This window comes from Grus americana, chromosome 1, assembly GCF_028858705.1.
Source record: "Grus americana isolate bGruAme1 chromosome 1, bGruAme1.mat, whole genome shotgun sequence".
NCBI lineage: Eukaryota > Metazoa > Chordata > Aves > Gruiformes > Gruidae > Grus > Grus americana.
Window position 1 is genome coordinate 14,180,984 of NC_072852.1, and position 26,732 is coordinate 14,207,715.

General features: G+C 41.6%; 2 protein-coding genes across 5 annotated transcripts; one reads left to right on the forward strand and one right to left on the reverse strand.

The window, feature by feature from the left end:
* Positions 1–186: 186 nt before the first annotated feature.
* PMPCB (peptidase, mitochondrial processing subunit beta) lies at positions 187–11,047 on the forward strand. Of its 2 annotated transcripts, none has more exons than XM_054801092.1 (13): positions 187–299; positions 2,389–2,529; positions 2,859–2,945; positions 3,424–3,553; positions 3,938–4,136; positions 4,809–4,888; positions 5,462–5,574; positions 6,212–6,355; positions 6,934–7,094; positions 8,471–8,556; positions 8,633–8,721; positions 8,933–9,008; positions 9,104–11,047. In XM_054801092.1, the coding sequence occupies exons 1-13, from the start codon at positions 210–212 to the stop codon at positions 9,166–9,168; spliced, it is 1,461 nt and encodes a 486-aa protein (XP_054657067.1). In that variant the 5' UTR covers positions 187–209; the 3' UTR covers positions 9,169–11,047. The 2 variants fall into 2 exon arrangements, with proteins under 2 accessions (XP_054657067.1, XP_054657059.1); XM_054801084.1 differs by having other exon boundaries at positions 6,931–7,094; positions 9,104–9,218.
* Positions 9,336–26,645, reverse strand: DNAJC2 (DnaJ heat shock protein family (Hsp40) member C2). 3 transcript variants are annotated; one of them, XM_054801070.1, is made up of 17 exons: positions 26,476–26,645; positions 25,544–25,734; positions 24,867–24,942; positions 22,601–22,699; positions 20,684–20,825; positions 19,401–19,481; positions 18,546–18,611; positions 16,702–16,793; positions 16,477–16,598; positions 15,520–15,669; positions 15,130–15,218; positions 14,974–15,043; positions 13,224–13,408; positions 11,849–11,949; positions 10,847–10,954; positions 9,972–10,126; positions 9,336–9,457 (listed from the first exon to the last, which is right to left on the reverse strand). In XM_054801070.1, the coding sequence occupies exons 1-17, from the start codon at positions 26,531–26,533 to the stop codon at positions 9,383–9,385; spliced, it is 1,860 nt and encodes a 619-aa protein (XP_054657045.1). In that variant the 5' UTR covers positions 26,534–26,645; the 3' UTR covers positions 9,336–9,382. The 3 variants fall into 3 exon arrangements, with proteins under 3 accessions (XP_054657045.1, XP_054657048.1, XP_054657054.1); XM_054801073.1 differs by having other exon boundaries at positions 25,544–25,645; positions 26,476–26,608; XM_054801079.1 differs by lacking the exons at positions 24,867–24,942; positions 25,544–25,734; positions 26,476–26,645 and adding an exon at positions 23,789–24,820.
* Between the last annotated feature and the right edge of the window lie 87 nt (positions 26,646–26,732).

Below are 26,732 nucleotides of genomic sequence, written 5' to 3' on the forward strand. Positions count from 1 at the left end.
GGAAAAGGGCAGGTAACGGTGAGGAGACAGTTTTAACCAGGGCTGCGAGGGCTCCGATGCCTCCGAGTGTCGCCAAGCCGCAGCGCAGCCGAGGCGAACGCGCACCCTGAGGGAAGGACCCAGCCGGGGGGGGCAGACTCAGAGCCGCCTCTGCGCCTGCGCAGCACCTACCGGAAGTCCACTACCGCCCCGCCTACTCGTTCGCCAAGATGGCTGCGTCTACCGGTCGCTTAGGGGCTCGGCGGCTTTTCCTGCCTTGGTCTTCTCGCCTTGCGCGAGCGTCCGGCTCAGGGGACCGGGTAGGCGGCGGAGCGGGGAAGGGAAGAGAGTCGCCGAGAGCCCAAGCGCTCTGGTAGCTCCCGACGCTGGTGCTCTGGCTGCCGCAACAGGGGTGGGGAGGATTGGAGGCCAGGAGGTGTGGTGCACGCTGGGATTTGTAGTCGCGGCGGCGGAGGGGGTGGTGTTGGGCGGGCGCCCTGCCGCGGTGCATGGCGGGAATTGTAGTCTCGTCCCGCCTGAGGTGGTAGGCCGCGGCGATCTCCCCTCGGCGGGACACTGCGCTCTGGGGGATAAGCCCAGGCGCGGCAGCCCCCAGGGTTTGCTACCTGCTCCCTGGAGCCGTTGGAACCCCATATCGTCCCCCGCGGTGTTGGCGTCGGGGCTGGCGCTGCGGCTGGGAGCCGGAGTGGTGCCGTGCGGCGACTGGGGCGTGATGCCTTGGAGAGGGACAGCAGCAGCCTCCACCCCGGCACGGGGCCTCCCTGCTCACCGCAGGGTTGCTCAGAGAAAGCTTAATCCCTCCTTCTCCTCAGTGGTTAGATGGAGGCTGCCTGGAGGCCCTGATCCCAGAGCTCTCCCCTTCTGTCATTTTTTCCCATCCTCCCAGTTTGAAACTTAAGCTTTTCTTTCTAAAAGCAGGAAAGGGAGATTTTGTTTTCAAACATCAGTTTTTCCTTCACTGTAATGCAGGCTAGCTGTGAAAATGATCCCTTGCAACAGCCTGGGCTGGGAACTGACTGGCAGGGGAGCAGCTCTGTGGAAGAAGCCTGGGGATACAGGAGGACAGCAGGCTGCATGTAGGCAAGCAGCCTGGGCTGAACAAACAGGGACATGGCCAGTAAATCAAAGGAAATTATTAGTTTGCACTTGTCAAGTGGTTAGAATGTGGCAGCTAGCTTTAGGCTCCTCAGTGTAAGGAGGACATAGTGAACTGGAGGGGCAGCAAGATGGTTGCGGGCTGGAGCATGTGTGCTGTGAGGAGAGGCTGAGAATCCAGGGCTTCATCCTGGAGAAGACACAGCTTTGGTTGGACCTAACAGCAGCCTGCCAGTACCTATGGAAGACACAACTAGGCTTTTCACAGTGGGGCATGGTGGCAGAATAAGAGGCAGTGGGCATAAGTTGAAGCAGGAGAGGCAAAACTGGATGTATGAAATCCATTTTTTCCCATGAGGCAGTGAAGCAGCAGAACAGACTGCCCAGAGAGGCTGTGCAGTTTCTCACCATCCCAGGAGATTTTCAATACCCAGCTGCAAAAAGCCCCGAGCAAACTGGTTGGACTAGAGACCTCCTGTGGTCTCTTCAAACTTGAATTGTGCTATAATCCTAAAATACATGAGTTTTGAGAGATCAAGCCTATTGGTATTCCAGGATGAGTGGGTGAGAGCTGGATTTTGTACTTCCATGTTTAGGGCAGTCACATGGTGAAGGAAATCTTTGTTTATTTGATAGATTTAATTTTTTTTTAAATAGCTTATTGCTTAAAGTATGCATTTGGGATATATACTTAAATTTCTTGATGTTGAAAAAGTGCAATAAACCTTTTTCTTTTTTAACCTTCATCTTCCCTTCTTTTCTACCCCATTCTGATTTAATGTGCTTTAACTGCCAGAGGGTTGTATAAAAGGTGGCAATTCCAATATCTGTCCCTGTTCTGAAAAGTGGGTGACTGTGATCTGCAGTCCTGGCCATAGGCCCTTGGACGATACCTCACTTCACTTTAGAAAGCAGGTACCCAAAAAAATTCCAGATGTTAAGGGATATGTTCAAGGCCCTGCAGGCTCTTTCTGGCAGAACTGGGAAACAAGAGTGGCTCTCGGGGTGGCTGGCTGATGTTAGTAACATGCTTTCCTGTCAGATCATTTGATCAGAGAGAAGCAGATGCAGTCTACTGTTTTGGTTATCTTCATGTTTTTCTTCTGAGTCAGGTTAATGCATCCCTGATGTGAAGTAATGGCAAATAAATCAGTGCTGATTTTTTCTTTTGAAATGCATGCTTTATAGAAGATCCACAAACTTAATGTTTAAGTTCAGGAATATATTTTTTCAGAAGATCATCCTAGGATATAACTTAACAATCTGAGTGTGACTGATGCTTTTTCCTTACAGTGTGTGCATGTTGGAACAGGCAAGCTTAGAGCTTCCAAAGCAGCAACAGAAGTAATCTTAAACGTTCCTGAAACTAGAGTGAGTCCTCTGGAAAACGGCTTGCAGGTAGCTTCTGAAGACTCTGGACTCTCAACATGCACAGTAGGTAACTTGTAAAGGGAAGATTTTTTTGTAACTGTTCGTGTGTGTTTGTTTCCTTGTGGAACTAAATTGCATTCTGTTGATGTTTATTAACAGTTGTTCTTAAAACTTAAGCTAGGAGATAGAAGTCTAAAGGCTTTTGTAAATGATTTGTGATTAGATTTTTTTGTGAAGATCAGAACTTTGTTTTTATTGAAAACCTGCTTCATTTAAGGAAAAAGCCATTTAAAAATAGGTCTTGAAGATCTAAGTGTAGTTCATACACAAAAACAGCAAAGCTGCATTGTTATCTGGTAAAATTACTTTTTTTTTTTTTTTCACTCAATGAGGTTGGACTTTGGATTGATGCTGGAAGCAGGTATGAGAATGAGAAGAACAATGGAACTGCTCACTTCCTTGAGCACATGGCATTCAAGGTGAGTATGAGTATTGATGTAGAAGTTTGCAATGGATTTCTAAGTTATTTATCTTTATAGATCAATGATGAGAACGTTGTCAGAATCATACACATAAATTTTCCAAATCGAGGAGGGAAAAAAAAAAAAGTGGACAACTTAGACATTGGTTTCTGTTAGAAAATGAAGCTAAAGTCCTAGTTCTGTGTAGCTGATACACAACTATAGATTAGTAACACAGGTCTAATTTTAACGCAGTTTTAACTTCTTGTATTATTCTTAGAAGACTCATAGTCCACCTTTTGCCAGCTTTTTATTTTCATTTGGGAGCATAGTAGGATTTATATCTGACTTTCAATCTTTGAGAGATTAGTATGCCAGTTTTCTTTCCAGAAGACTTACTCTGTCTCTTGGCCTTGACTTTTCCAGACAAGAAGTAGTAATGATGAGTAGGTGAATTAAAGGGTCTGGTTTGATTTTTCTTATTGTTTTATTTCAGGGAACAAAAAAGAGATCTCAGTTAGACCTTGAACTAGAGATTGAGAACATGGGAGCTCATCTGAATGCGTATACATCCAGGGAACAAACCGTGTATTATGCAAAGGCTTTTTCGAAAGACTTACCAAGAGGTAACCGCTTTCATTCATCAGAAAAGCAGCAAAGAACAAAATGCTTATCCAGCTCCCAAGGAGACAACACAGAATGATGCTTTTGCAGCATAACAGTCCCTTCCTTCCTGGGTGAAAAGTCCTTTCTTGAGCTTCACAGGAGTGTGAGAGCTTTGGAAAATGTCAGCAGGGAAGTTGATATTTGACACATTTTTGTCTTTAGATTCCCAAAAGAAAATACCTTTTGGGCTTCTGCCTTCCTGCAGAGCAAGTCTTTTGTCCCCTTGCAAATCTTATTAGCAAGTCTTGGGCCACTTGGTCTTTGGGGTGGGTTTTACTTTTGGAAACAGATTTTTCTGGTAGTCTGAAAATATGCTTTCTGTTACCATCTCTATTTTCAATTAGCTGTGGAAATTCTTGCTGACATAATTCAGAACAGTACATTGGGAGAAGCAGAGATTGAGCGCGAGCGAGGAGTTATACTTCGAGAGATGCAAGAGGTTGAAACCAATTTACAAGAAGTTGTCTTTGATTACCTTCATGCTACAGCCTATCAGAAGACAGCCCTAGGACGGACAATTTTGGGACCCACTGAAAACATCAAGTATGTCTAAATTTGTGGCCATCTTTAATTGCGCGTTAACTTTTATATATTGAAAAGACTCATCTAAAAATGTAGGGAACAGCGTCAGTTTTCATTTTACCTGGAAGGGAGCTGAAATTGCACTGAATATAATGGTAAGAAGAATTCCGCTATTGCCTTAATTCCCCTGTATGCAGGCATCAAAGGGTATGTGAACTTGTCTACTGCATGTCTTCATTATTTGCTATATTTTTCTCCCATTTGTTAAAAATGCATCTGGCACAAAATTGGAAATGCTCCTTTTTCCCATCGGTCAGGTGTTAGACATTATTGTAAATACAATTGTGTTTGCACTGCTCTTTCAGTGTTCATTTATACCAGTGCAGACCAGGAGACTGCTAAATGTGCTGTTTTCAGATTGGCATGAAATCATTAGTGGATCCTGCCTCCGCCCGAGTTGTAATTCTCATTCCTTCTCAGGAAGCTTGAAGAGCTTGGGAAGGCAAAATGTATCAAGTTCTTATTTCCTTTTTTAGGAATTCACCCTTATTTTAGCTTTCTGCCTCTATGCACAGCTCTGTGCATTAGCAGAACTTACAATTATTTTGATTTTGTATTGTTCTATATGTTCAGCTCTTCTTACTCTAATAAACTTTACTGACTCAGTAGTGATGTTTCCTTGATTGTTTCTAGATCCATAAACCGTAATGACTTGGTAGAGTACATAACAACACATTACAAAGGACCCCGAATGGTCCTGGCTGCTGCTGGAGGTTAGTACAAGATATTCACCCTGAATCACGTGAAACTATGCTTAAAACCATGGTCTTTTAAGTTTCTGGGAAGAACATGATGAATTACCCATTGTTCAGTAAGTCCTGGACGTTCATTGTTAGCCCTACATGTTTTGTGCCTTCGTACCTTTTGAACTTTTGTTCCCTTTCCCCTCAGTAATATTCCAGAAGCATTCTTAAACCAGGAACTAGAAGTGACTTGGAGGCCAAGGTTATTCTTCCATGTGGGAAGGAAAAGAGGGGCCTAGAAGGGGTTTGATGTGAAAAGGGGAGTAGCAAGGAAAGCAGAGAAAGAGAAGTAACATCAAGGCTTGAAATTGAGAGCAAACAGCTTGATTTGGTATAATATTTATAGAAGGCTACCGAAGAGAATTAAGGAGGGTGATAATGATGATCTTAGTTTATAACAGGGAGGTGTGAAGAATCTGGAAGTGTGGCATTAAAAGGGGGAACAATAAATTACCGCTTGTGTTGAGTCTTTAAACTGCACAGCAATTGAAATTAACTGTCTACAGAGTAACGTTACGAAGTATGGGAAATATCTTTGTTCAGGGGTCTCTCATGATGAGCTGCTTGACCTAGCAAAGTGCCACTTTGGTAACTTGCCATCTGCTCCAGAAGGAGGACTGCCACCCCTGCCACCTTGTAACTTCACAGGGAGTGAGGTAAGCTGTTAGATGGCTTTTTGAGCTGGCCCTTATCCCCTGTGAGCACAACTGAGACATCGCTCTCTGCTGAGGAGAGAGAGCTTCTCAGCCACAGACTCAGCAGATGAAAAGGTTTCTTGCCCCCAGTGAGCACTGGAGTAGCTGCTTTCCAAAGCAGCATTTCCCAGCTGTTCTTGGACAAGCCTCACTGCCGCCATTTTTTCTGCTTCATCAGTTCCTGGAGGAATACCTCCCTTACCCTGCTGCTACTTCCCTTTTATCCCCTTGCATGTGGTGTTGGAGCATTTCCGCTTGTTGGGAATTACTAATTTAAAGGATATGGCAGAGAACCGAGGCATTTGTGTTCTATTCCCAGCTCTTCAGATTTTGAAAAGTCACCAGCTTTCCTTGTTGCTATTTGTCATAAAATGACACACTAGTTAACTTTGTTAAACTTAAAATTAAAAACTAGCTAAATTTCTCATAACTAAGGCTAGTTAAGGCTGATGTTAAAGCTTCATATGCTTTAATTTTTGGTTCTTTATGTGCATGCTTTTTAATCCAGATGTGATGGAAATGCCTGTCTCATATTTACCTTCCCATATACGTTACCGTGTACAGGTTGTACTGCAGCTACTTTCATATGTTCCCCTAGATTCGTATAAGAGATGACAAGATGCCCTTGGCGCACATTGCGATAGCTGTTGAAGCAGCTGGCTGGTCGCACCCAGATACAATCCCACTTATGGTTGCCAATACCCTGATAGGTAACTGGGATCGTTCCTTTGGAGGAGGCGTGGTGAGTGAACCTGCAAACACCTTCCTGCTTTTAATGGCTGGTGGGCTGAGGAGATCTCTGACTTGGGTACTGCCAATACAGACCCATTCAAACCTATCTGATGGTGTTACTGCTGCTTTATAGCTATTTCTGAAGGTCCTTCATTGGAGTAGGAGAAGGGGATCCAGTTGTGAGTCTGAGGGAATTTGTTGCCCAATATTTAGGAAAATCTTAGGAAGTGGTTCTAAACCACCAAGATAGAGGTGACTTGAGATCTGCCAGCCCTCACGGAAAGTAGAATGTTTCATGCCTGTATGTCATCAGAACCTGTGGGTATCAGTAACTGTCCCTTTCTTGAGCCTAAGTAGCTTCATGATTTTGACTTAAATCTGGGCTGTTACTTGGAAACATGAGATTACGTGCAAGGAAAGAAACTGTTGAGATGAAGAGCTGATAATTAACATCATAGCTTCTGCTGGAGCCTGTGATACTACTGCATGTTCTGTCATCATTGAAATGAAAACAGGAGACCATGGAGGTGACTTAGTAGGCATTCAAAATACTTAATAAAATAATATATTTTTCTTTTGCCTCAGCAGAATTTATCCAGTAAACTTGCTCAGATTGCCTGCCATGGTAACCTCTGTCACAGTTTCCAGTCCTTCAACACCTGCTACACGGATACAGGGCTGTGGGGACTCTATATGGTCTGTGAGCCATCCACTATACAGGACATGGTGCACTTTGTTCAGAGAGAATGGTAAGCTAACAGCTCTTTCTCTAAAAAGATTGTTTTCAGTGGAGAAATACAATTAAAAAAAAACCCAAACCAGTCATTTAAAGAGAATATTTTTGTTTCTCTGCTTAGGCTTGCCTGGAAAAAAACAAATGCATCAAGTTCTAAACTTTGACACTTGGTGCAGAGTCCCAAATGCCAGTTTCTGGCAGCCTTACTTGGAGTAAACAGCTTAAGGTTTAGGTTTGGTTTTCTTTTTCTATCCTGGAAGAATAAATAGTAACTGTAGTTAATATAATAGCATTCCTTGTACAAGAAAATGTGGCAGTGATTTTTTTTTTTTTATTTGCAAGTGACAGGAGTTATGAAAATGTGTCAGATCTTTTGGAATACCACTAAGTCAGTATACGGTGCCCGTGAACTGCATGTTTGTCAACTGAAAGAGTTAAATATTCATGAACGAGAATAATGAATGTGCAATTACCTACAAACACCATTAGTGGTTACCCCTTCTGCAGTTTCTATCCCACATGCCGTACCAGGTGGTGGTGTTACATAGAGCTCTCTCTAGTGAGTACATAGGGAAATTAAATGATACAAGGTAGGTGAGCTGTTATATATGGAATTTTGAAACCTGGGATTCTGCATAATATTCATTCATATAAGGCTTAAATCTAAATTGAAAAGACGTCCATAGGTGCAACTGTAATGCTTGAACTGCAGATGTGATTCGAAACAGACGTATGTTATTTAAGAGCACTGATTTAAACTGGGTGAAGTTGAAACACAAGTTGAAAGAGAACTTAAAAATTAGTTTCTTTAATCATGCAGATCACTTCTCATGTACCATTATTCCATGAGATCTTTGTAAAAAAAACTTGTGGAGAAAAATGGCATCATTTTAGCTGTTTGTTTGCTGCAGGGAGGATACGAACCATTCCTGTGACAAGGATGTGTTATCTAGTGTGCCCCCCTGTCCTAGTGAAATGTTCCGTATGCAGTGTGGTGAACCATTATCTCACCAAGAGTCAAGACTACTGGATTGCCTTCTGGGCTAATTATCTGTAATTGTTTGGCTCCTACTATCTTAGCAACAGCTATTCTCAAGACAGGAAGTATGGACTACACTTGGCTCAAAATACTAATTTAATAAAATGAAATACAACTCTTCTAAGGGGAAAAATTTGCTCTTGGGTATATTGATATGCTTCCAAAAAACTTAGGCTGCTGCTTTGCATCCTGTATGGCTTGTTTCCATACCAAATTCTCTTACTGGCTCAGTCTATAGAAAAGACGTGCCTTGTAGGTGTACTAATGTGTATGTACCTCTCTATCACAGGCAATCTTGTGTGCTGCAAGTTACCGTTCTGTAATGCCTTTGGATTTAAACTATTTTTCAGGATAAGACTTTGCACAAGTGTTACAGAAAATGAAGTAGCTCGAGCGAAAAATCTTCTAAAGACAAATATGTTGCTGCAACTTGATGGTGAGACTTAACAAGAGCTTTATATTCTTAGTGGAGTTGTATGCTGATGACTGAAGTATGTTTTCCCCTATTTTAGGGTCCACGCCAATCTGTGAAGACATTGGAAGACAAATGCTGTGTTATAAGCGCCGAATCCCAATTCCAGAACTTGAGGCAAGAATTGAAGTAAGCAGCACTCATGTTGCAACTTTTAAATTAAGCCCTTAAGAAATGTAATTGCTACAGGAAGTAACAATACGGAAGTTAGACTGGTTCCAACTGAGAAAACTTTCAACTGTTTTGTTGCCTTTTCCCCTGGCTTATACAAAATTAAGATCCTGGCTCTGAATACTTTTTTAGATGAGATTGGTAACAAAGATGTCTCTACCCCTTTTAGGCTATTGATGCCCAGACTATCAGAGAAGTTTGCACAAAGTACATCTACAATAAGCATCCTGCAGTTGCAGCTGTGGGTATGTTGTATAAGTTTCCCTACCCTCCCATACCCCCTCCATACCCATTTGTTTCAGTTTAGCATGTGTCATGGCCAACTTTCTTTAACTTCCAGGTCCAATTGAACAACTTCCAGAGTATAATAGAATCTGCAGTGGCATGTATTGGCTTCGTGAGTAGTGAATAACAAGAACTTTCAGTATGTTTGAGCTTTTGAGAAAAAAAACAAAGGAAAACCAGCTCCACCCCTGTTTAAAGCTTTAGAGTTGGAGACATGCATTTGAGAAGACAAAAACTCAAGAACCGGCTAGTCCTGTGTATCTGTATAATTAAGGAAGGAAAACATGTACAGTATTTGCATTTTTATTATAAAACAAAAGATTGTCAGTAAGAGTCATTTCTTGACTTTAGTAGCATTCATCACTTGTTCTTGAGCAGCTTTCTTCGCCTTGACCATTTCAACGAGTTCCTGGAGAGTTGGAAAAAAAAAAAAGAAAATACTCATCTAAATGTGGAACTTGTATACAATGCTGTGGTTTTGAACACTACATATATTCAGCCTGAAACACTCTAGCTTTCAACATCTAGACAGTTTAATACCTTAAAACAATTTCTCTTAGAAACAAATAAATTAATGGAAGGTCAATGCTCATCAACTTCCTCTGTAGCAGGAACTTTATCTACAAGAGGCTAGGGATAGGACTTTACCATCTACAAGAGCTTGCTGTCAAATTATAAGACAGCCAGATTTCACAAGACAGGCTTCCCTTCCCAGCTTCCAGAGCCACTATTTTCTCTGAGGAAAACTTAGTCCTTTCTGGTATTTTGCAGTTGAGCCACAAAAAAGTTTCCCATTAGACTCCCTCTTGTGCTAGTTTGGTGTTGTCAGGTAGTGTCTCTGGTAGGGAAAGCAGTAGCAAAAGCAAAGGATTCTAACAAGACCTGGGCTAATTACAACCATAGAAGGAGGTGAGGTACCCTACCTTATATCGCTTCATGCAGTCTTTTTTTGACCGGCCTGGAACAGCTGCTGCTATTTTCTCCCATCTTTCAGGAGTATTTACTGGATAAGTCTTCAATGCTTGTTCTAAAAGCTTTTGTTCTTCTGTAGTCCAAGGGGATGAATCTAAAGGTGAACCTGTTTTTAAATGCAAAAATGACAGTAAGGAAAAAAAATTAGTCTACGTGATAGCTGTAAAAAAACAGTTGATTTAAAATCCTTGTGGTTTTGTGATACAACTAGTCTGACCTAAGGGCTACCTGGTACTAAAAACCTGAAAGAAAAAAAAGCAACCCTGAAAGTGACTGGACAAGTGGTCCTTGGGATCTTTAAAGCACGGAGAAGTTAGAAGGCAGCATCTTTTGTTGTCAGCTGGGTGTTAGATCACAGTAGCTGCCCTGTGAAACCACATCCTTAGGGCAGCAACGTAGCTTTTCCTTTTGTGTTTCAGTAAGGAACACCTGGCTGCCTGCAAGTGTCCAGGAAACTTGATGGGAGGTGTTTGGGATTTAACAGCAGACCAAAGCTTAGCTGTAGGGTGATCCTGTATCTCAGGTGCATTCCCTCAGGCCTACTCTTACCTGAAAATGTAGCACCCTCTGAGGAACAGATCTCAGACAACCTGTTGCCTCACCAGGAAGCATTTCAGACTGTCACTGTTTAGTTAACTGTGGTTTATACTGCATGTACCAGAAACCATCATAGCCAGTAACAGAGCCTGGATCACTTTGTTTCTTGCTACGTAAGTTTGTAAGTTACTAAGTTTGTTCTTAAGCAAGTCTTAAGTTCTGGATTACTTTCTTACTAAGATGCACAGGGGAGACAACTCTGCAAGAAGGGGTCCCTTTTCACCTTTACCTTCAAATCGTTCCGAGGGGGCAGCACTGTCCATCTGAGGCACCACACCGTGTTCTTTTTTAAATTTGTCAAACGCTTTCTTGTTTATATCATCTTTTTGATGAGGGTCTACAGGCAACAGACATTGATAGAATAATTATTGCAACACAATTAAAGCCAGATGTAATAATAAAAACATTGTGTAGCAGATTATTAAAAAAACCCTAATTCCTGCTTCCTTTAAAATGATGGTAAAGAGGTTGGTAGTTAAAAAACCCCACATCTTTGCTCAAAGTGTCAGGCTCTCCAACCCCTATCCTGGTTTATACTGCTCAAATGAATACTTCCTCCATATAAGCTTAAGCCTCAATCTGCAGCTTCAGTGAAATCAAGAAGAATTATTCTCTTAAGTAAGGGCTGTGGCACAACAGGAACACTGGGGAAGTTTGGTTCAGGTGTGTGGTTTGGAATGGAGAAACCTCCTGAAAACTTTGGGGTTTTTTGTTGTTTTGTTTTTGTTTTTTCTTCTGTAGCGGAATGTTTTGGTTTTCCTTGAGAACTTACTGCAGAGCTCTCTAGGCTCCATTTACAAGAGGAGATGAGCCACATTAATGTAGGTGTCTTACTCAGGTGCTAAATCCCATCCATCTTTTTAAAGTATCTCTATAGCTTCATCAATTCCATTTATTCTAGATGCCTGCCTTTGTAGAGAGCTTCCTCAGAGGCCCATTTGTCTCTCTTGGTGTAGAGGAGCCTAGGCAATGCAGGAGGCCAACACATCTGTGCATCAAGTTAGATGAAGAGAATTGCTGAGAGTCACTCATGAGGTGGTGACTTAAACAACAGCTGTTAGGGTGAAAATACTGAAACACATAAGTGTTCCTCTATCTCCAATCTGAACTACGTTTCTTTTGGGGGACATACAGAGGATTTTCTCATAATAGAAACACAATGCCATTCAAAGAAAATCAAGCTATACAGAAGCATGCAGACCATCTTATAAAAATAAGGTAATACTGATACCAAGCTTTTGGAGGCTCTTTGCTTTATTGATGACATCTTTTGCAGTTCGTTTTATTCCAGTAGTAGAGTGCAAGTTCATGTAATTGGCAATAACTTCCCACCTAAAACAAGAGTAGAAAGAGTAAACCAGCATATTATGTAATAGCTTATCTTCATACAAGCTCCGGTTCACATTTCTATCAACTCCTAAACAAGTTCAATCATACCTAAATACATATAAACTCTCATGGTGTGCAAAGCTTTCAGTCACTAAATGCAAATGTTTTCCTTAAGAATTCAGTCAGCTTGGGTGAACTTCTTGGCTTCCGATACAGAAAACGGATGAGGTAGAATATAGGTGTGGAAGTACAAACCTCTAATCCTCAAAACTCTGCTCAGCTGTTGCTTTCCTGAATTCCCTGAACACCTCAGAGATAAATACTGCAGGCTGCACTGAAAGGGCTAAGTTACTAACCCTTTGTCCACTGTCCCCCAGAAGAATACCTAAACATCAGATAAAGGGGTGTCAACAGGAGAGAGCTGAAACAGCCTTAGCCCCAAAATTATTCCTGGTGCATTCTTAGAAAATGGAAGGGAATATTTGCACCTGGTCAGACAGTAGGATCGTATCTAGGCCTGTGTTCTCAGTGAGTACTCCTGACTGCTGAGCTGCAGTGCAGAAACGGGTACTCGTGTCATCTCCATAGACTATGACAGCTTGGGGTTTTTTTGTTTTGTTTTTTTAAAGCAGTCATCCAAATCTGGTAATGCAGACTTCAAATCTGTGAATCCTAAGTGGAAGAAGGCATTTCGCTCCTGGGAAAGAACAGGAGTTAAGGCATGTGCCTGTTCTCAATGCTTATTAGTAAGCTGATTGCCAGTGCTGCCTTCTGTGAGTCCCAGCCTTTCCTTCTTCCTGGCTCTTCCCTGAAGAGAACTGGGGCACTTAACTCGCATCGCCAACTGTTTTCCTCCTCTGCGTAGGGGAGAAACCAGCCTCACATTCATTGTGGAACTACTGGAAGTAGCTTACACACTCCTATTCCTACCCAGCTGCACCATGGTCGCTGTTCCGGTTTTGTTCCCTGCTTTAATGACTGGAGCCTATCCTGTAGTAAGCCCTTTGCAAAAACGTGCCTCAGCACAATCTTGCTGATGGACTGAGGCCCAAGTTTGGGGGGAAACAAGGTACAGGGCCAGAGCTAACTCCAGTGACACACAGAGCGTGGTACTAAGAGAAGACAAACCACAGCCTACTCAACAGTCAAGGAAAAGGAGGAAGTTTAGGGAGTCCTTCTACTGACATCATACTTAGGATGGTCTGAAAATAAGTTGTATTCTGGTTATTTAATTACAAAGTGTTAATAGGGCTTTTAACACCAAACCCAAGAAGTACCTTGAGTTAGTCCCTGCTGGGAAGAGGTTCACAGCTTTAATTAACAACTGCAAATCATCTTCTGGCCAATTTTTGCTTCCCCCTCCACCACCAGTGGTTGACTTTTCTGAACTCTTTGTTGCTTGGCGCATACGAGCTTCTGCCTCTTCTTTCTCTCGCCTTATTTGTTCATTTATTTCTTCTATCTGAAGGATTGTAAACAAGCATTGTTTATTTATTTTTACGTTTTGCAGTGACAAAAACTCCCTCTCTCTGGAATTGCTTTGAGCCTTGAGCTTTGCTTAGTTTCTGTTCTGCACATTATACATAAGGAAATGGAGGAGCTTATCTGCTCCAGTTTTATTTCCCTCCATCCCATGCATAAATTTGGCCATCCCAGATTATGAGCTACAGCAGGAATCCCTTACAAGTTCAATAGGAAATTAAATGAACACTCTTAGAACTAAGGAATGCTTCTGAATCTAGTGTGAATATCCAGGCTAACACGTGACTTACGGGGACAGATCCACAAAAGTATTAAGAACCTAAAGTAACTAGTGAGGACAGTTAAACATCCATGTTGAATACACTGATTTCCAAGTCTTCCAACCTGACTGCTACCTAAGCCTGGTTATGCCAGAAATTCTCAGTTACTATGGTTGTACTAAGTTCAGATTAACTGCAACAACCCAGATTTTAGTTATTAAGTGCTTAGCCAGGGTTTGATGGCCATGGGTAGTTTGTTAGTAAGCAGTTCAGCAGGACTTAAGTTATCCATCGCACATCTTTGCGAACTGTAATCACATCTTGAGACTTTAGTGTGACATATCGTTCATGTATCTGCTTCTCGGTATGCCCAGTCCAGTCTTAGCAATATTAAAAAAGCTATGCACCTGCAACTGTTGGCAGGATGCCCAAAATAGGTTTCTCTCTGTGTCATAATAAGATCTTCCTGGCAAAAGGAAAATGATCTGATTTTTTTATTAATGCAAAAGTGGAACAGTTTTAACAGAAAGGTGACTGTCCTGTGTTTGGAACGTTCTCCTGGAGACTAGGAGATTGGATTCAGTCCCATGTAGAACAGGAGCAATTTGAGTCTTGTCTGATGAGTAAACCTGACCCTGGGATGGGGACAGATCACCTTCCCCACCAGGAAAGAAAGTGCACAGCTGTGAATCCAAAGTGGATGAGAGAGTGCACCTTATTCTTTCTGCAGGATGTGGGTTCAGCCTTATTAGTCCAGATGGCTTTTCCCTGCTGGCAAATTTAGGCAGATCCTTCCTGAGTTTTATAAATCTTGATCACAAGTGTCTCGCTTTTCCCATACTTTGGTATCCAACCCACTGGCCCTTTCAGTGCCTACAGCCTGCAGCACTTAATTCCTTTTGTGGACCTAGCCCCAGGTCACAGATGCTAGACCAGGATGTTTCTTGTATAACAGAATAGGTTAAGACTGCCCTCCTTCCCCTCTAGGTAACTGCTACCTGTTGTTGGGCAAAATTAAATTCCTCTGCTGTTTCTGTATACTGTACAAATGGCAGGTTTTGTGTCCTTTATTAATTAAAAATATGTATTTTTTTCTCAGTTGGCCGTGGTTATTTCACCAGCTGTGAACTGCACTATGTAAAATGGGGCAGAGATCCAGTGTGCCTGGGGAAACTCAGGTCATGTTTAACAGGCAGGATTCCACAGCAGCTTACTTTGATTCAGTCATGTAGATGTCACAAATCAAATTATTCTGTTATTCTGATTTGACACTCAGCATAATTACCTGTTTTACTACAGCCGCCTTTCCTCCTTCCCTTGTTGTGGATGTAAGTGCTTCATTCAAGCATTGCAGACTAAAAATAAATTATTAAGTTACAACGGATAGCTAGTAGAAAGATGGGTATCAAAACGAGCATAAATGAGTAGCAGGAAAACTTACCTTGCTAGCTCAAGACGATCACAAAGCTTTTCCACCTCCTCCATCATTTTAACACAATCTGCCTCATTATCAGAAAAGTAATTCCAGTTCTGGAAGCAGAAATACATGTTCTACAAAGTTCTTGAACTTTATTGTCCTGTTCCTCCAGACAAAGGCTTAACACACAGCATTCTTCAGCCACTGCTGTGTTTTGACCTATTTGGCCAGCTTCACTCATAACTCAAAACCATGAGATAAGTATGTGGTTTAGTATTTTGCTCTTTAGTAAACCCATTTCCCGTACCCATCTCCAGCCATAAGAACAAGCAAGCATGTGATAGGGTCTGATCTAAGCAAACATAGCAATTCCACTGATGTAACCTGTATTTCACTATAATAACATTTAAATACCTTGCATGTTGTTCTCAGTTTTTGCCTTTCTTTCTTGATTGCTTTTTTCTGTATCTCTTTTTCCTTTTTTGCCACTAATGCTTGTTGCCTAACTTCTTCTTCCTCCTTTTCTTTTGCTAACCGTGCTGCTTCTAATTCTGCTTGTCTTTGCTGCAATCAAAAGAACAAACAAACAAAAAACCTCAAAGTCACACTGTTACAGGGTCATTCAGTATTAAAATGTGCTGTTTGTGTGGGGTTTTTTTTTTAAATACATTAATATTTTGTTTTCCAAGAATTTTGAGGGAGATGATGAAGCATGTACCAGTTGCCTTTAATTCCAATACTTGCTAAGAGGACCCCCAGTTTATAAATCCTGACTTCTTTTACAATGAAGATATAAAAGCGTATGAGATTTCCTATGCCAGCCCCAAGAGTATAGCTTGGAAAAACACAGTGATCAAACATTTTACGTTAATAGTGATGTAGGAGAAATCTTGCAGTGCTCCAGTACTGTCTTTTAAGTAATTTTTTAGCAGCTTACAGTTCCCTGTGATTCCCAGTACTGTTTTCAGAGCCATCTTTTCCAAACTGTTAATATTAATCAAACATGTTATACTACCTCAACGTGTTTCATACCAATCAGCCATTCACAGACCACACGCACAAGGCAAGCGGCTGTATCCATTTTATGAAAAAGGAAAGCAGGCCACAGAACTCGACTGCCTCTAAACCAGAAGAAGCATATGCAATAACAAAACTCAGCTATAGCAGTTTTTTTGTTTCACATCTGTGCTCCTTGTTTCCATCTCATTCTCAAAAGGCTGTCAGTCTTGCACTGCCTGTTGCACAGGCATCAAAACCGACACAGCTTTAAACCCCAACAGAATTCTAACAGTAGCTTTCTGACACATCTAGAAGCTGAAGCAGGTGTGAATGAACCAGGGTTTTTCAACCCAAATAAAGTAGTTAACTTACTTTTTCTTTTGCCTCTTGTTCTTTTCGTTTTGCTTCTACCTTTGCTTTCTTCTCTGCTTCTTTCTTTGCCTTTTCTTCCTCCTTAAATTTCTTTATCCTGGGATCGCAGCTGTATGCATTGTCTGGCAGAAGAAAGCATGCATCATGTACAAAAGACGAACAGGAGATTTCCACTGTTAGTTAACAAATCTGTCTTTAAAAAAAAAGAGCAGCTTGTATGCTCACCAACTAGTGTCCTAATTCTGTTCATTTCTTCTTTTTTTCTCAATGCTCTGGCAGCTCTGTTCTGTTTTTCAATCCACCTCCTTTCGTCTCGACTGAAAAGGGAAAGCATAGTTCAGTGCTAATACTCTACAGCGTCAGTCTGTTAGAAATTCAACAAGAAACTTTTTTAAAGTTTCCCCACACAGATGCTCTTCTCTGGAAAATTCAAAAATAGACTTCAGAAAGTGAAGTTCCAGGCCCCAAGCTCATGTCAAAAATGCTAAGCATTTACACAATTACATAAACCTTCAAAACACCTGACAAAACAAGCTGCTTATCTGTCATTGCAGGGAATGAGATCATGGACTTTATTTTCAAAATGAAATCCACTTGTTGACCTAACATTAAGCCCAAGCAAAACAACTGAAATTGCTGGGCAGCAATATAATAAACGTCAATTATCTCTATTTTACAGAATATAGGTCATGTCAAGTAAACCCATATGCACAGAAAGAACACTTTCTATGAAGTACCGTAACACTCTGGTAAAATCATGCTGGATTCACTCCCCTAAAATACAGCTCAGGTGAAACAGATTAAAAATTGCCTGACTAATCTGAAAATATTTGTTAGTGCTGTCAAGAAAGAGGCAAATTTTTAGTGGGAGTCTATATCCTCACCCACACAATCAAATACAGAACAATACACCTCAGAACAAATAAAATTATCCCCATAACAGCAGGAGACTACTAGGAGTAGGCTGAAGGTTTAAAACAGGAGCAACAGCACCATTGGCAAGGGATAACAAGAAACACGATCATCTGAACAGAAGCTGGAATGTAGTTCTCTCTCTTAAGTACAGCATACTATGTACCATTTGTCTCAACATTTTTAAAAAAGGACACTAATGACAGGAACAAACACAAAAAAAGAGCTATGCAAATAATTCAAGAGCCTTCCTCCAATGTGAAGCCTAGAGATTAATCCATGTAATTTATCAAAAATACAAGTGGTATGGAATTGATTACACTGCCTTCACAGAACCTTCACAGGAGAGAGAACATTGGGTCCAGAAAGGCTCAAAAAATGCAATAGCAGGAAAGGCATAAGAGAAGAGGAATGAATGCCTAGCTACAGCCTAAATATAGTGCCATTTTTAGCCACAAAGGAAGCTAACCACTGAATCTAACTACAAAACTGATTTCTATTCAAATGCGGAGGAAGAGGTTCCTACAATGCAAGTTATGGTTATACAAGGATAACTAAGTGAAAGGTTGTGTCCTGTGAAATATGTGTTAGACTAAATGATTCAGTGCTCTAACTTGAACGTTCCGTGTTTATAACTGTAGAAAGGATAAAAATAGAATGTATTTTCCAACGGCAACATGGTCTGAGTAATTCAGCAACTATCACTACATCAACAAATACAGAATTTTTATTAACATCAAGCCATCAGAACTAATCTCTCCAAATTCTAGAAAGTATCACTTGTCTCAGCACAGTTTAATGAATAGTTGGAGAGAGAAATGATACCTGCTTACTCATCCTCTGTTCTGGCTCCAGGTTCAATCTGTGTTTGGGACTTGCTGGAACTGCAAGTCTGAACTTAAATGAACACACATTTCAAAGCACCTTAGAAACACTTCTGTGATGCAAGCAAGAACTATTTCAATTACACAAATAAGACAAAGAGAAGCCCACAGTCAGTCTGGTTCAAGTCTGTGCCTGACTACTAAGCTGGGAGAGTGGAATTCAGTTGTAGTTTGGCTACCGTTCTTCCTACTACTTACAGTCTAATAGAAAGTTGGAAAATTTTGCTGTACCAATCTCTCAGTCGCCTGTCAAATTTCTTTTTACTTACATACCATTCTGCTTTTTCTTTTTCCTCTTCATCTAAATAGGAAAACTCTCTCCAGGAATCAAAATTATACCTAAAGTAAATAAATAAGTAAAACCAAACAAGAATGAATAAAACCCCCCAACAAACAGCAGAACTATTACAAATAATCTACTTCTTTTACTATTAGGTTTTTGTAGGCAATTATACTGCTATTTACAATTTATAATATATAATGTACAATTATACTGCACCTACAATGATTCCACAGTGTTAAGTCAAAATGCAAGATGCTATTGAAAGCAATGATTGACATCTATCTGTAGTGTAGGTCAGAGCATATTTTAGGATGGGATCAGTCTCACCGGCTCTAAATGTCTACAGTGCAGTTGTCTAAGCTACCATTATAGGCTGTGGAGATATAGTACAGTCTGGAGAGTTCAAAAAGAAATTAATTTAGTCTTTATATAAGCATCCATATGTAGCAGATGAGTCAAGCCATAAACTCTACTGACTTTATTGGCCTAGACAGACCTCCCCTAACTAGGGGAGCCTAAATACCTAGTAGACACCTCCACTGAAAACAGAAGTTAGGCGAGATGAACCCTACTTCTAGTCTGTGGGGCAACTTGGTTCACAGCCATTGTGGTCAGAGAACTGCCAGAAGCTCCCGCTGTAACTGTGAATTTACAACGCGGATGCATTAGCTGGGAGAAAGCCAGCTCAGTTTGTGGAATGCGCCAAACAGCTGTGGGGTAATTTGGTGACATCACTAGGTCAGAACAGACCACAGCCAACAACCTACATAGGAAAGGGTCTGCGAGCCCTTTATATTGCACGTCTTGAATACTATGACTAGAAACTGAGGTATCAGCTAACTTACCAAAATGAATAGAATGCATCTACCTCTTCAAACGATGAGTTCATGTCCCCAAGTTTAGGAACATTTTTCTTATTTGACCACCTGAAAATAAATGGATATATTAATGAAATAGTATATATAATCTTACTTCATAACATGGCACATGTTAAGTACAGAATCAAAATACCAGATCAGAGGCTCCCTCCCACCAACACAGAGGGGCACCACGACAGAGGAAAAGAACAGAAGAGTTCCTTCTAAACATCCTCCAGATTGGGCCTTTGTTGGGGAGCTCCCCCAGAAAAGCAAAATCCTCCTGCCTGAGCTTGGTGTGCCTACAAGGAGACCTGATGCAGCACAAGCTATCTTTGTAGATATTTGATTCTCCACGCACAATCTCCTGGTAGAGAAGCTTACAGAAAGTGGACAAAAGGTGCTCTGTGAATAACTCGGCTCTGTGGTAGGCTACGGGAAGTTTCCCATGTACTCTAATGGAATACGACAGAATAATGCATGCTCTGCCTCCATGCTGTTTTTTCCCTACAAAGAGGGGAATCTTCTGTAGGCTCTAGAATTTGTTACTCCATGACACAGCATCCATTTCCAAGCAGAGAAGGGAACAACCCATCTGACAACCACAGATCCAGGTCTGCATCTCTGGAATACTTGATAAAAGATTCAATAAATCTACTTTAAATAATCAACGGACTGTTCAGAATGCATTATAAAGTGCCTCACACAATAAACCACTTTTTTTTCATACAGGTAGAAGGTGAAATAGACTTCTGTTGTGACAGCCTTAATACAAAATTAATTGGCAAGCATGAATCAAATGAGAAAAAAGTCACACACCTTAAGAGAGAACCACCAAATATTGATAGTTACATTTATCTTCTCTTTTAACCAGCTAAATTGTGAACATAACTATTGTCTTCTCTTAATGTCTCACCCTCATAAGAAAATCATAAAAAAAGGAATTTTTAGTCAGTAGCATACACACACTTGGTATAGTAAATAATTTTAAGGTGAAACAATGTGTTGTACAAAAAGGACAGTAAATAATATGGAACTGAGAACAGACTTTTTAAATCTCATGGGTCAAACTCAATGCCACCAGTGTGACAGCTCAGATTATTTTAAAAATGAAATAATAGAGACTGCACTATTTTACTTGTATTACATTTTTAGCAAATTAATGCATGTCCCAGCATCCCTTAAAATCACAACTGTTACAAACACAATGCCAGAAGAGTTTGCAAATGCTGATTCTCCAGCAACAGCAGAGGCAGTCTGACATAGCTTACCTGGCGTTTCTTTCAAAAACTGGTGAAAAAACTTCAAAGAAGTTTTCTTTTGCTTCACTTTTGGAAGGTACAGAGTTATCAAAAGTAGGATCTATGCTGTTAAATGCTCGTCGTTTCACAGGATCGGATAGTATTTCATAAGCTGAAAAAAAGTTACCAGACATAAAACATGAGACTAAAGTGAGTCTTCCCCGCAAGGTGGGAATATTACAGAAAAAGTTCTAATGTTTAAAAATATGTTCTCAGATCTGTGTTGGATCTATCATTCTGTACAGTTTGATATTTAATTATTTTAGTGACACCAAATAGCATTGCTGTCAATTCCTCTTTAAGTAGGAGGAAAAAGTTGATGAAAAACAGCGCATTTAACCATTACGATGTAACAAACCTGATTACATTTAAAATGTAAATTTGGTTCAGGCACTGGGAGTTCAGGCATGACATCTTCAGGTTTTTACCCTACACCAGTTCCTTGCAGATGAATTGACAAAACAGTCTGCTAAGACAGGCACGGAGTAAAAGCAATCCCTGAGTTCCGTGGGCACTGTATCTCCTACTCATTCCTTGGTCAGACCCAGCTCTGAATCCCACCTACACACACCTGCCTTCCCAAGTTTCTTCTCTCCATCCCATTGCCACTTGCTCCTACTCCAGATTCCCCTTCCCTACTGCTTGGAAGGATTACTCCTCTTCCATGCCGCTTTGTGCTTTCCTTTCTGTTTATTCTTGAACTTAGACTGTAGGCAGTTAAGAAGGGGAAATATACTTTGCCCCTTGCATGTAGAACACAGAGCATATTCCTGAACTCAGGTGTTCATATTATAAATATCTGCCAGTTTCTGACAGGACTGAAACTATGGAAAAAAATTTTCCTTTGGCTAACTAGGCAGCAGCAGAACTTCATTTGCCTGCAATTCTACGTTGCTTGAAGACCTTAATTTCCCTTTGAAGATGGCTTTCCCAATGCTCTCATAAAGGTTAGTAAATTATTAGAACAGATAGGAAACAGGTTTCCCCACCAATTTTCAGATGTTAGGATTTTTTTTCTGTTTCAAATCGAAAGAAAGTCACAATTCCCGTGATACTGTGAATGAGATCTCAAAGAAATCTGGTTTCAACAAACTGTTGTGTTTGTTTACTTTTGAGACGTTTTAGTACAACTCTAAAGAAGACTGAAAAAATCATTAACTTGTCTAACATATCATCTAACGCTTTAACTAGTACTGGAAGAAGACACTCAGAAGAAGACAGTTTAGAACACACAAATTCCAAGATTTCCCCCTGCCCTGACCATACTGTGTAAAAAAAATAATTGTTTAAAATAAACAAAAAAGCCAAACTGCAAAGCATTTCTAGCGGCGTAAGTCACACACCTAGAACACTCCCTATGGCTTTGGAATCGGCCAGCAGTGGTGCTCTAGGTCACCACAGGCAAGAAGGGAAACGTCATTCAGTTCAGTTCACTTGGTTGTCTGTGGGCAAAAAAAGCAGCTGGAGCAACTGATACCCTCCATCAACTGAACAGACACTCTGTTGGCAGAGCGAGCACGTTAGAATTCGGGTGTTCCCACTACTGGTGGTGTCCTAGGGGTAACAGTTGATAGCACACCAGTTTATCCCAGGTACGTGGCTACCTCTAGTGGTTTGTCGTCCCATATGCTGCTACAAGTGGTGACGCTCTGTCACCAAGTGGCATGGCAGACAAACGTCCATCAGCCGCATCCCCAGACTGCTTCTACCCAGAGGGAAGTTATATCACTGTGATCTCCATTTATTGAGGCAGTTTTCTAAAATGGAAAAGAACTTCTCTGGCTTTTTAGTAACTGACAATTCTTTAAAAGCCTAATAAAGCACTACAAATATGTTTCAGATTGAGTAGATTGAGAGAGTATCTGATAAAAGAGATTAATTGCTTACCTTTAGTTATGCACGTAAAATAATCATTATCACCTTCTCCTATCTGCTCCCCTGCAGCTTTTCGCTTGTCTGGATGATGTTTCAAAACCATGGATTTATCTACCAAACAGATGCATTACATTAGAAACGTTTCATCATCAACAGTTTACTTCTCACAAGCTACAAAGTGATACATTAATTCCAATTGACATTTCTCTAATTAGATACTTAAAAAAAGAAATTTAAAAAAATAAAACACCACCCCCAAAAACATCAGGAAGAAACCAGATATGAGTTAATGATTTTTCTTTGATTTAACACTATTGTCAGAACTAAAATTATTTAATCTTTGCTGGGACACAAAATAACCACAACTCAGAAACACTCTTCCACTTTCATCAGCTAAAGAAGTACTGATTTTTCTGGGACTTATTCTAATATTATGCATAGCAAAGTGCTTCAGTAACTGCAAGCGTATAGTTAGCTTCAAAAAACAATGCAGTTTCAGGACTTTAATTGTGCAAGATTGTACAATTCTCTGTGCAATCATACTGAAAAAATAAAAAATAATTAATGTAATTTTAGTTGTTATTTCTAATGAAAAGCAAAGTCTTTCAGATAAAAACTGTATTCTATTCCTTTATGCAAGTTCTGAACACAGTGCAAGATGAAGTTTAGCATGAAATGAAATGGCCTGTGAAGATGGCTGCACTTACCCGTGGATAACATTAAGCACACACACAAGACTTAGTGATCAAGTTCTCTCTCTACGTAGGCCTAGGTAGATATAACTAATGCATACAGAGTATCTACTAAAGGTTGTCTTGGTGTTTAAACAGTAAAACCCATTTTTAAACTGACTTATTTGCCAGAAGGTCTAGCCACATTATCATGGAACATAAAATGTACCTTCTTGGCTCACTATAAAACACCAGAGAGAAGATATCATGCAAGTAGGTACAGCAACCTGCCCTTTGAGAAACAAATCAAATCCCTGTTAAAACCAGGAAAAGGACTGTATATACTGGTGAGAGAGACTCCCATCTCTATACCACCAGGTAATAATTGAGTGCTGTTAGGATCCTGAAGAGAGAGATGCCCCAGTTCTTGCTCGGCAGGGTTAGTAAGAGCGCTAATCATCACCAGAATAGGTGTTGCTCTATGCTATATTAGCACAGGCTCCACAGCAGCACTGCTGAAAACACGTACCTGAGGCAATGTAATTTCCTGTACAAGTTGTTAATTTGCTAATTTTCACCCATTTTCATTTGGGAACATCTGTGGTTGCACTGGGGACAGTGATTCCGCTCACACCAGGACAGTTATACAGGCAACTGTTCGCAAGATCAACTCAAACCCATCAGCTTATTTCATAAGGGCTATTGAACAATCTTCAGAGTGCTTTTAAATCTTCCTCCACTAAATACTTTCATCCTTCTTGCAAAGTCAACTCTTGGTCGCATTGCTTTCTAGAAAAAAGAGTTCTGAAGCCCAGCATGTTGTTCCTTCATATGCAAGTACCATAAAACACCCCCAATCACCTGCACACACCTCTGAATTGTGTCAGGATTTAAGACACAGGCCCATAATATATCATTAAGCTGCACAGTGGCACTTTCAAGTTCTGTTGTTTACGCACCCAAAGCGTTAAGGAAACTTAACCTCCTAACACTACATTTTTAACAGCTTAATTAAAAAGAGTCACAGAGATCCAGTGACAGGAATTGTACAGTTTTCACATGGTAAAATGACCAAAGAACAAAACTGAGTTTTTCCAGTGGCCCAAGTAACTTTTAGTTACTTGAAAATTCAAAAGCTACTGCTCCGTTCCCATGTAATGCTCAGCCTAACCAGAACGATAACAGCAGTGTACTTAAACATTCACCAGCATTAACGCGGCAGCTAACCACTGTAAGGGGGCTTCAAGGTACCAACCTAGTGAAATACGCAGGCAGGGACTAGTTGTGTTTCTCTGCCTTTCACTGAGCCTGGCTGCAGACTCAAAAATGCAGAAAATACAGTTATAGTCTCAAGGTGGTTGACAAAAACACCAGCAAGAAAGCTGCGATGTGAAGTCGGTGAAATTTTTGAATTCCCTAGCTTTAGGCCTGGGGATTTCAAAGCCGTGATGTGAATTTAGAAGGCTGGTAAACAACACAAATCAAAGAGCGCGCATTTTTAGGTCTGTGAAACAGTAAAAGGCTTGTTCATGACACGTATGCGTTTTCATGTGGGCAACAGTTGTGTACATCTTCTTCAGGTGTGCTTATGAAGGAAAGGTACTTACGAGCTGCTTTGATTTGTTTCTGAGTAGCCCTGTATCGTATATTTCCTAGCCCAAGAACTGCATAATGGTCTTGATTCTGAGGAAAAAATAAACACTGATAAATCTGACTGAAAGAGCCACAACACAAAATATGCAGAAAACCAGTTCTCCTTCCAGTCTTTTAAAAGCAAGAGGCAGAATTCTTCCCTCTCTCAATAAATATTAGAAAAAGACTATAGAAACACTTGTCGTAAAAGTCATAATTATTGAATAACCAAATATCAATAAAGTAAGCTGCTGTTACAGAAATTCAAGTAGCTTAATCTAAATTAGATTAAAGCACTGGATCCTAGAAAGTTCAATTATTAGAAAATTGAACTGCTGTCTTTAACATTAAGAGTGCTAACAGAGTTCCAGAATAAGGGAGGCGGTAACATGGAGAAGAGACACTTTCACTGGTTACAAGCAGTAAAACAACAGTCCAAGAGTAAGATCTTATCCTGATGCGTGTGTGAGTTTGCCCTCATCAACTGGTTATGCGTAGAACATACAAACCCAGCTATAATGCTGAGGGACACAAACCAATTCAGATGGATGTGGGAGGGGAGGAGGAAGAGGATCTTTAGCAACTGGGAATGGCAGATAACTTTGACAGGACATTTCTGGCAAGAATACACTAATCTGTATCAACTGAATACCTTCCAGTCCTTTGGATCAAGGGTTTTTAACATAGGAAATTCTTCAAGCTGCAATTCTTCATCCCCTGATTCTTCAGAAAGTTCCTTCTCATCTTCTAGCTCCTGGAAAGAGGCAGAAACATTTATGTTTCTCCTCTTAATAAATGCTTCAAACCATCTTCCCACAGGTTCCACTTGACAGAGTACTGATGCTATAAGCAAAAACATAAAAGCAACTTCACCTTCTGTGGTTTACTTTTCTTTTCCCTCCTTTTTTACACTAAACCCCATCAAAGCCCATGAAAGAACTGCATCACACAAGGCTACAGATTGCCAAATCTCCTAGCTCGCTCTAAAACCAGCGGACAGCTTCAAAGATTGCACACACCCCTATGAGACGGCGCCTTTCAAGTGTTGAAAGGTGACTTCAAGTTAAAGGAACGCACACGATCAATGACGTTTAATATCCTCCCTGCTTTGGTAACAGAGAACCGCGGCGGCACCATTAAATTCGGACGGATCTCCCGCGGGTTCCCGCTCCCCGCCACAGGCCGCTCACGCCCCCTGGCAGCGACACCAGACTTGTTGCTCGCTCGCTGGCTCGAAACGAGCACGGAGGCAGACGCAACACGTGGAGAGGGCAGCATTAAAGCCACGCGAACAGGAAGGTTCCGCAGGAGCGGAGGGGTTTGCAACTCCAGCGCCCGAGCAGGTGCCCGCGGGCTGGGGCTGCTCCCCCGGATCACGCACTCGCTCGAACCAGGGGAGCCCCGGTGCTGACAGCAGCGGCAGAGGGATGCCCTGCGCCCCGGCGGGACGGGCGGCAGCGGGAGATCCCGGCAACGACACCCCGGCGTCCCCCTCGACGCGCCGCCGGCCCCGGCTCGGCACCGACTGCAGCCCCACGGCCGGGCCGCTCCCGCCCCCCCGCCTGAGGGGCCGGCGGTACCTACCGGCCGACAGCGCCCTGGTGACGGCCGTGACCTGCCCCTCCTGCGCCCCCCGCAGCATGGCGATGGCGGCGGGCGGCGGGCCGGAGCGACCCTCGGGCCTGAGCACCGGGCCCCGCTCGCCTCGCCTCGCCGGTTGCCAGGAGCCGGCGCATGGAGGCGCCCGGCGACCGCTTCCGGGGCGGTGGCGGCGTGCGGCGGGATAAGCGGCCCGGCGGGGCCCGGCCCCCCCGCCGACCCCCTGCTCCCCCCGCCTGCTC

Bases quoted from the DNA above. Each gene is read 5' to 3' on its own strand.
- PMPCB (XM_054801084.1), top strand. From the start codon at position 210: ATGGCTGCGTCTACCGGTCGCTTAGGGGCTCGGCGGCTTTTCCTGCCT. The intron at 300-2,388 runs GTAGGCGGCGGA...TTTTCCTTACAG, and splicing joins CGTCCGGCTCAGGGGACCGG to TGTGTGCATGTTGGAACAGG. The intron at 8,557-8,632 runs GTGAGACTTAAC...CCCCTATTTTAG, and splicing joins TATGTTGCTGCAACTTGATG to GGTCCACGCCAATCTGTGAA.
- DNAJC2 (XM_054801070.1), bottom strand. From the start codon at position 26,533: ATGCTGCGGGGGGCGCAGGAGGGGCAGGTCACGGCCGTCACCAGGGCG. The intron at 24,943-25,543 runs GTATTCAGTTGA...TTTTTTCCTCAG, and splicing joins TTGATCCAAAGGACTGGAAG to AATCAAGACCATTATGCAGT. The intron at 20,826-22,600 runs GTAAGCAATTAA...ACTTTTTTTCAG, and splicing joins TTTTACGTGCATAACTAAAG to CTTATGAAATACTATCCGAT.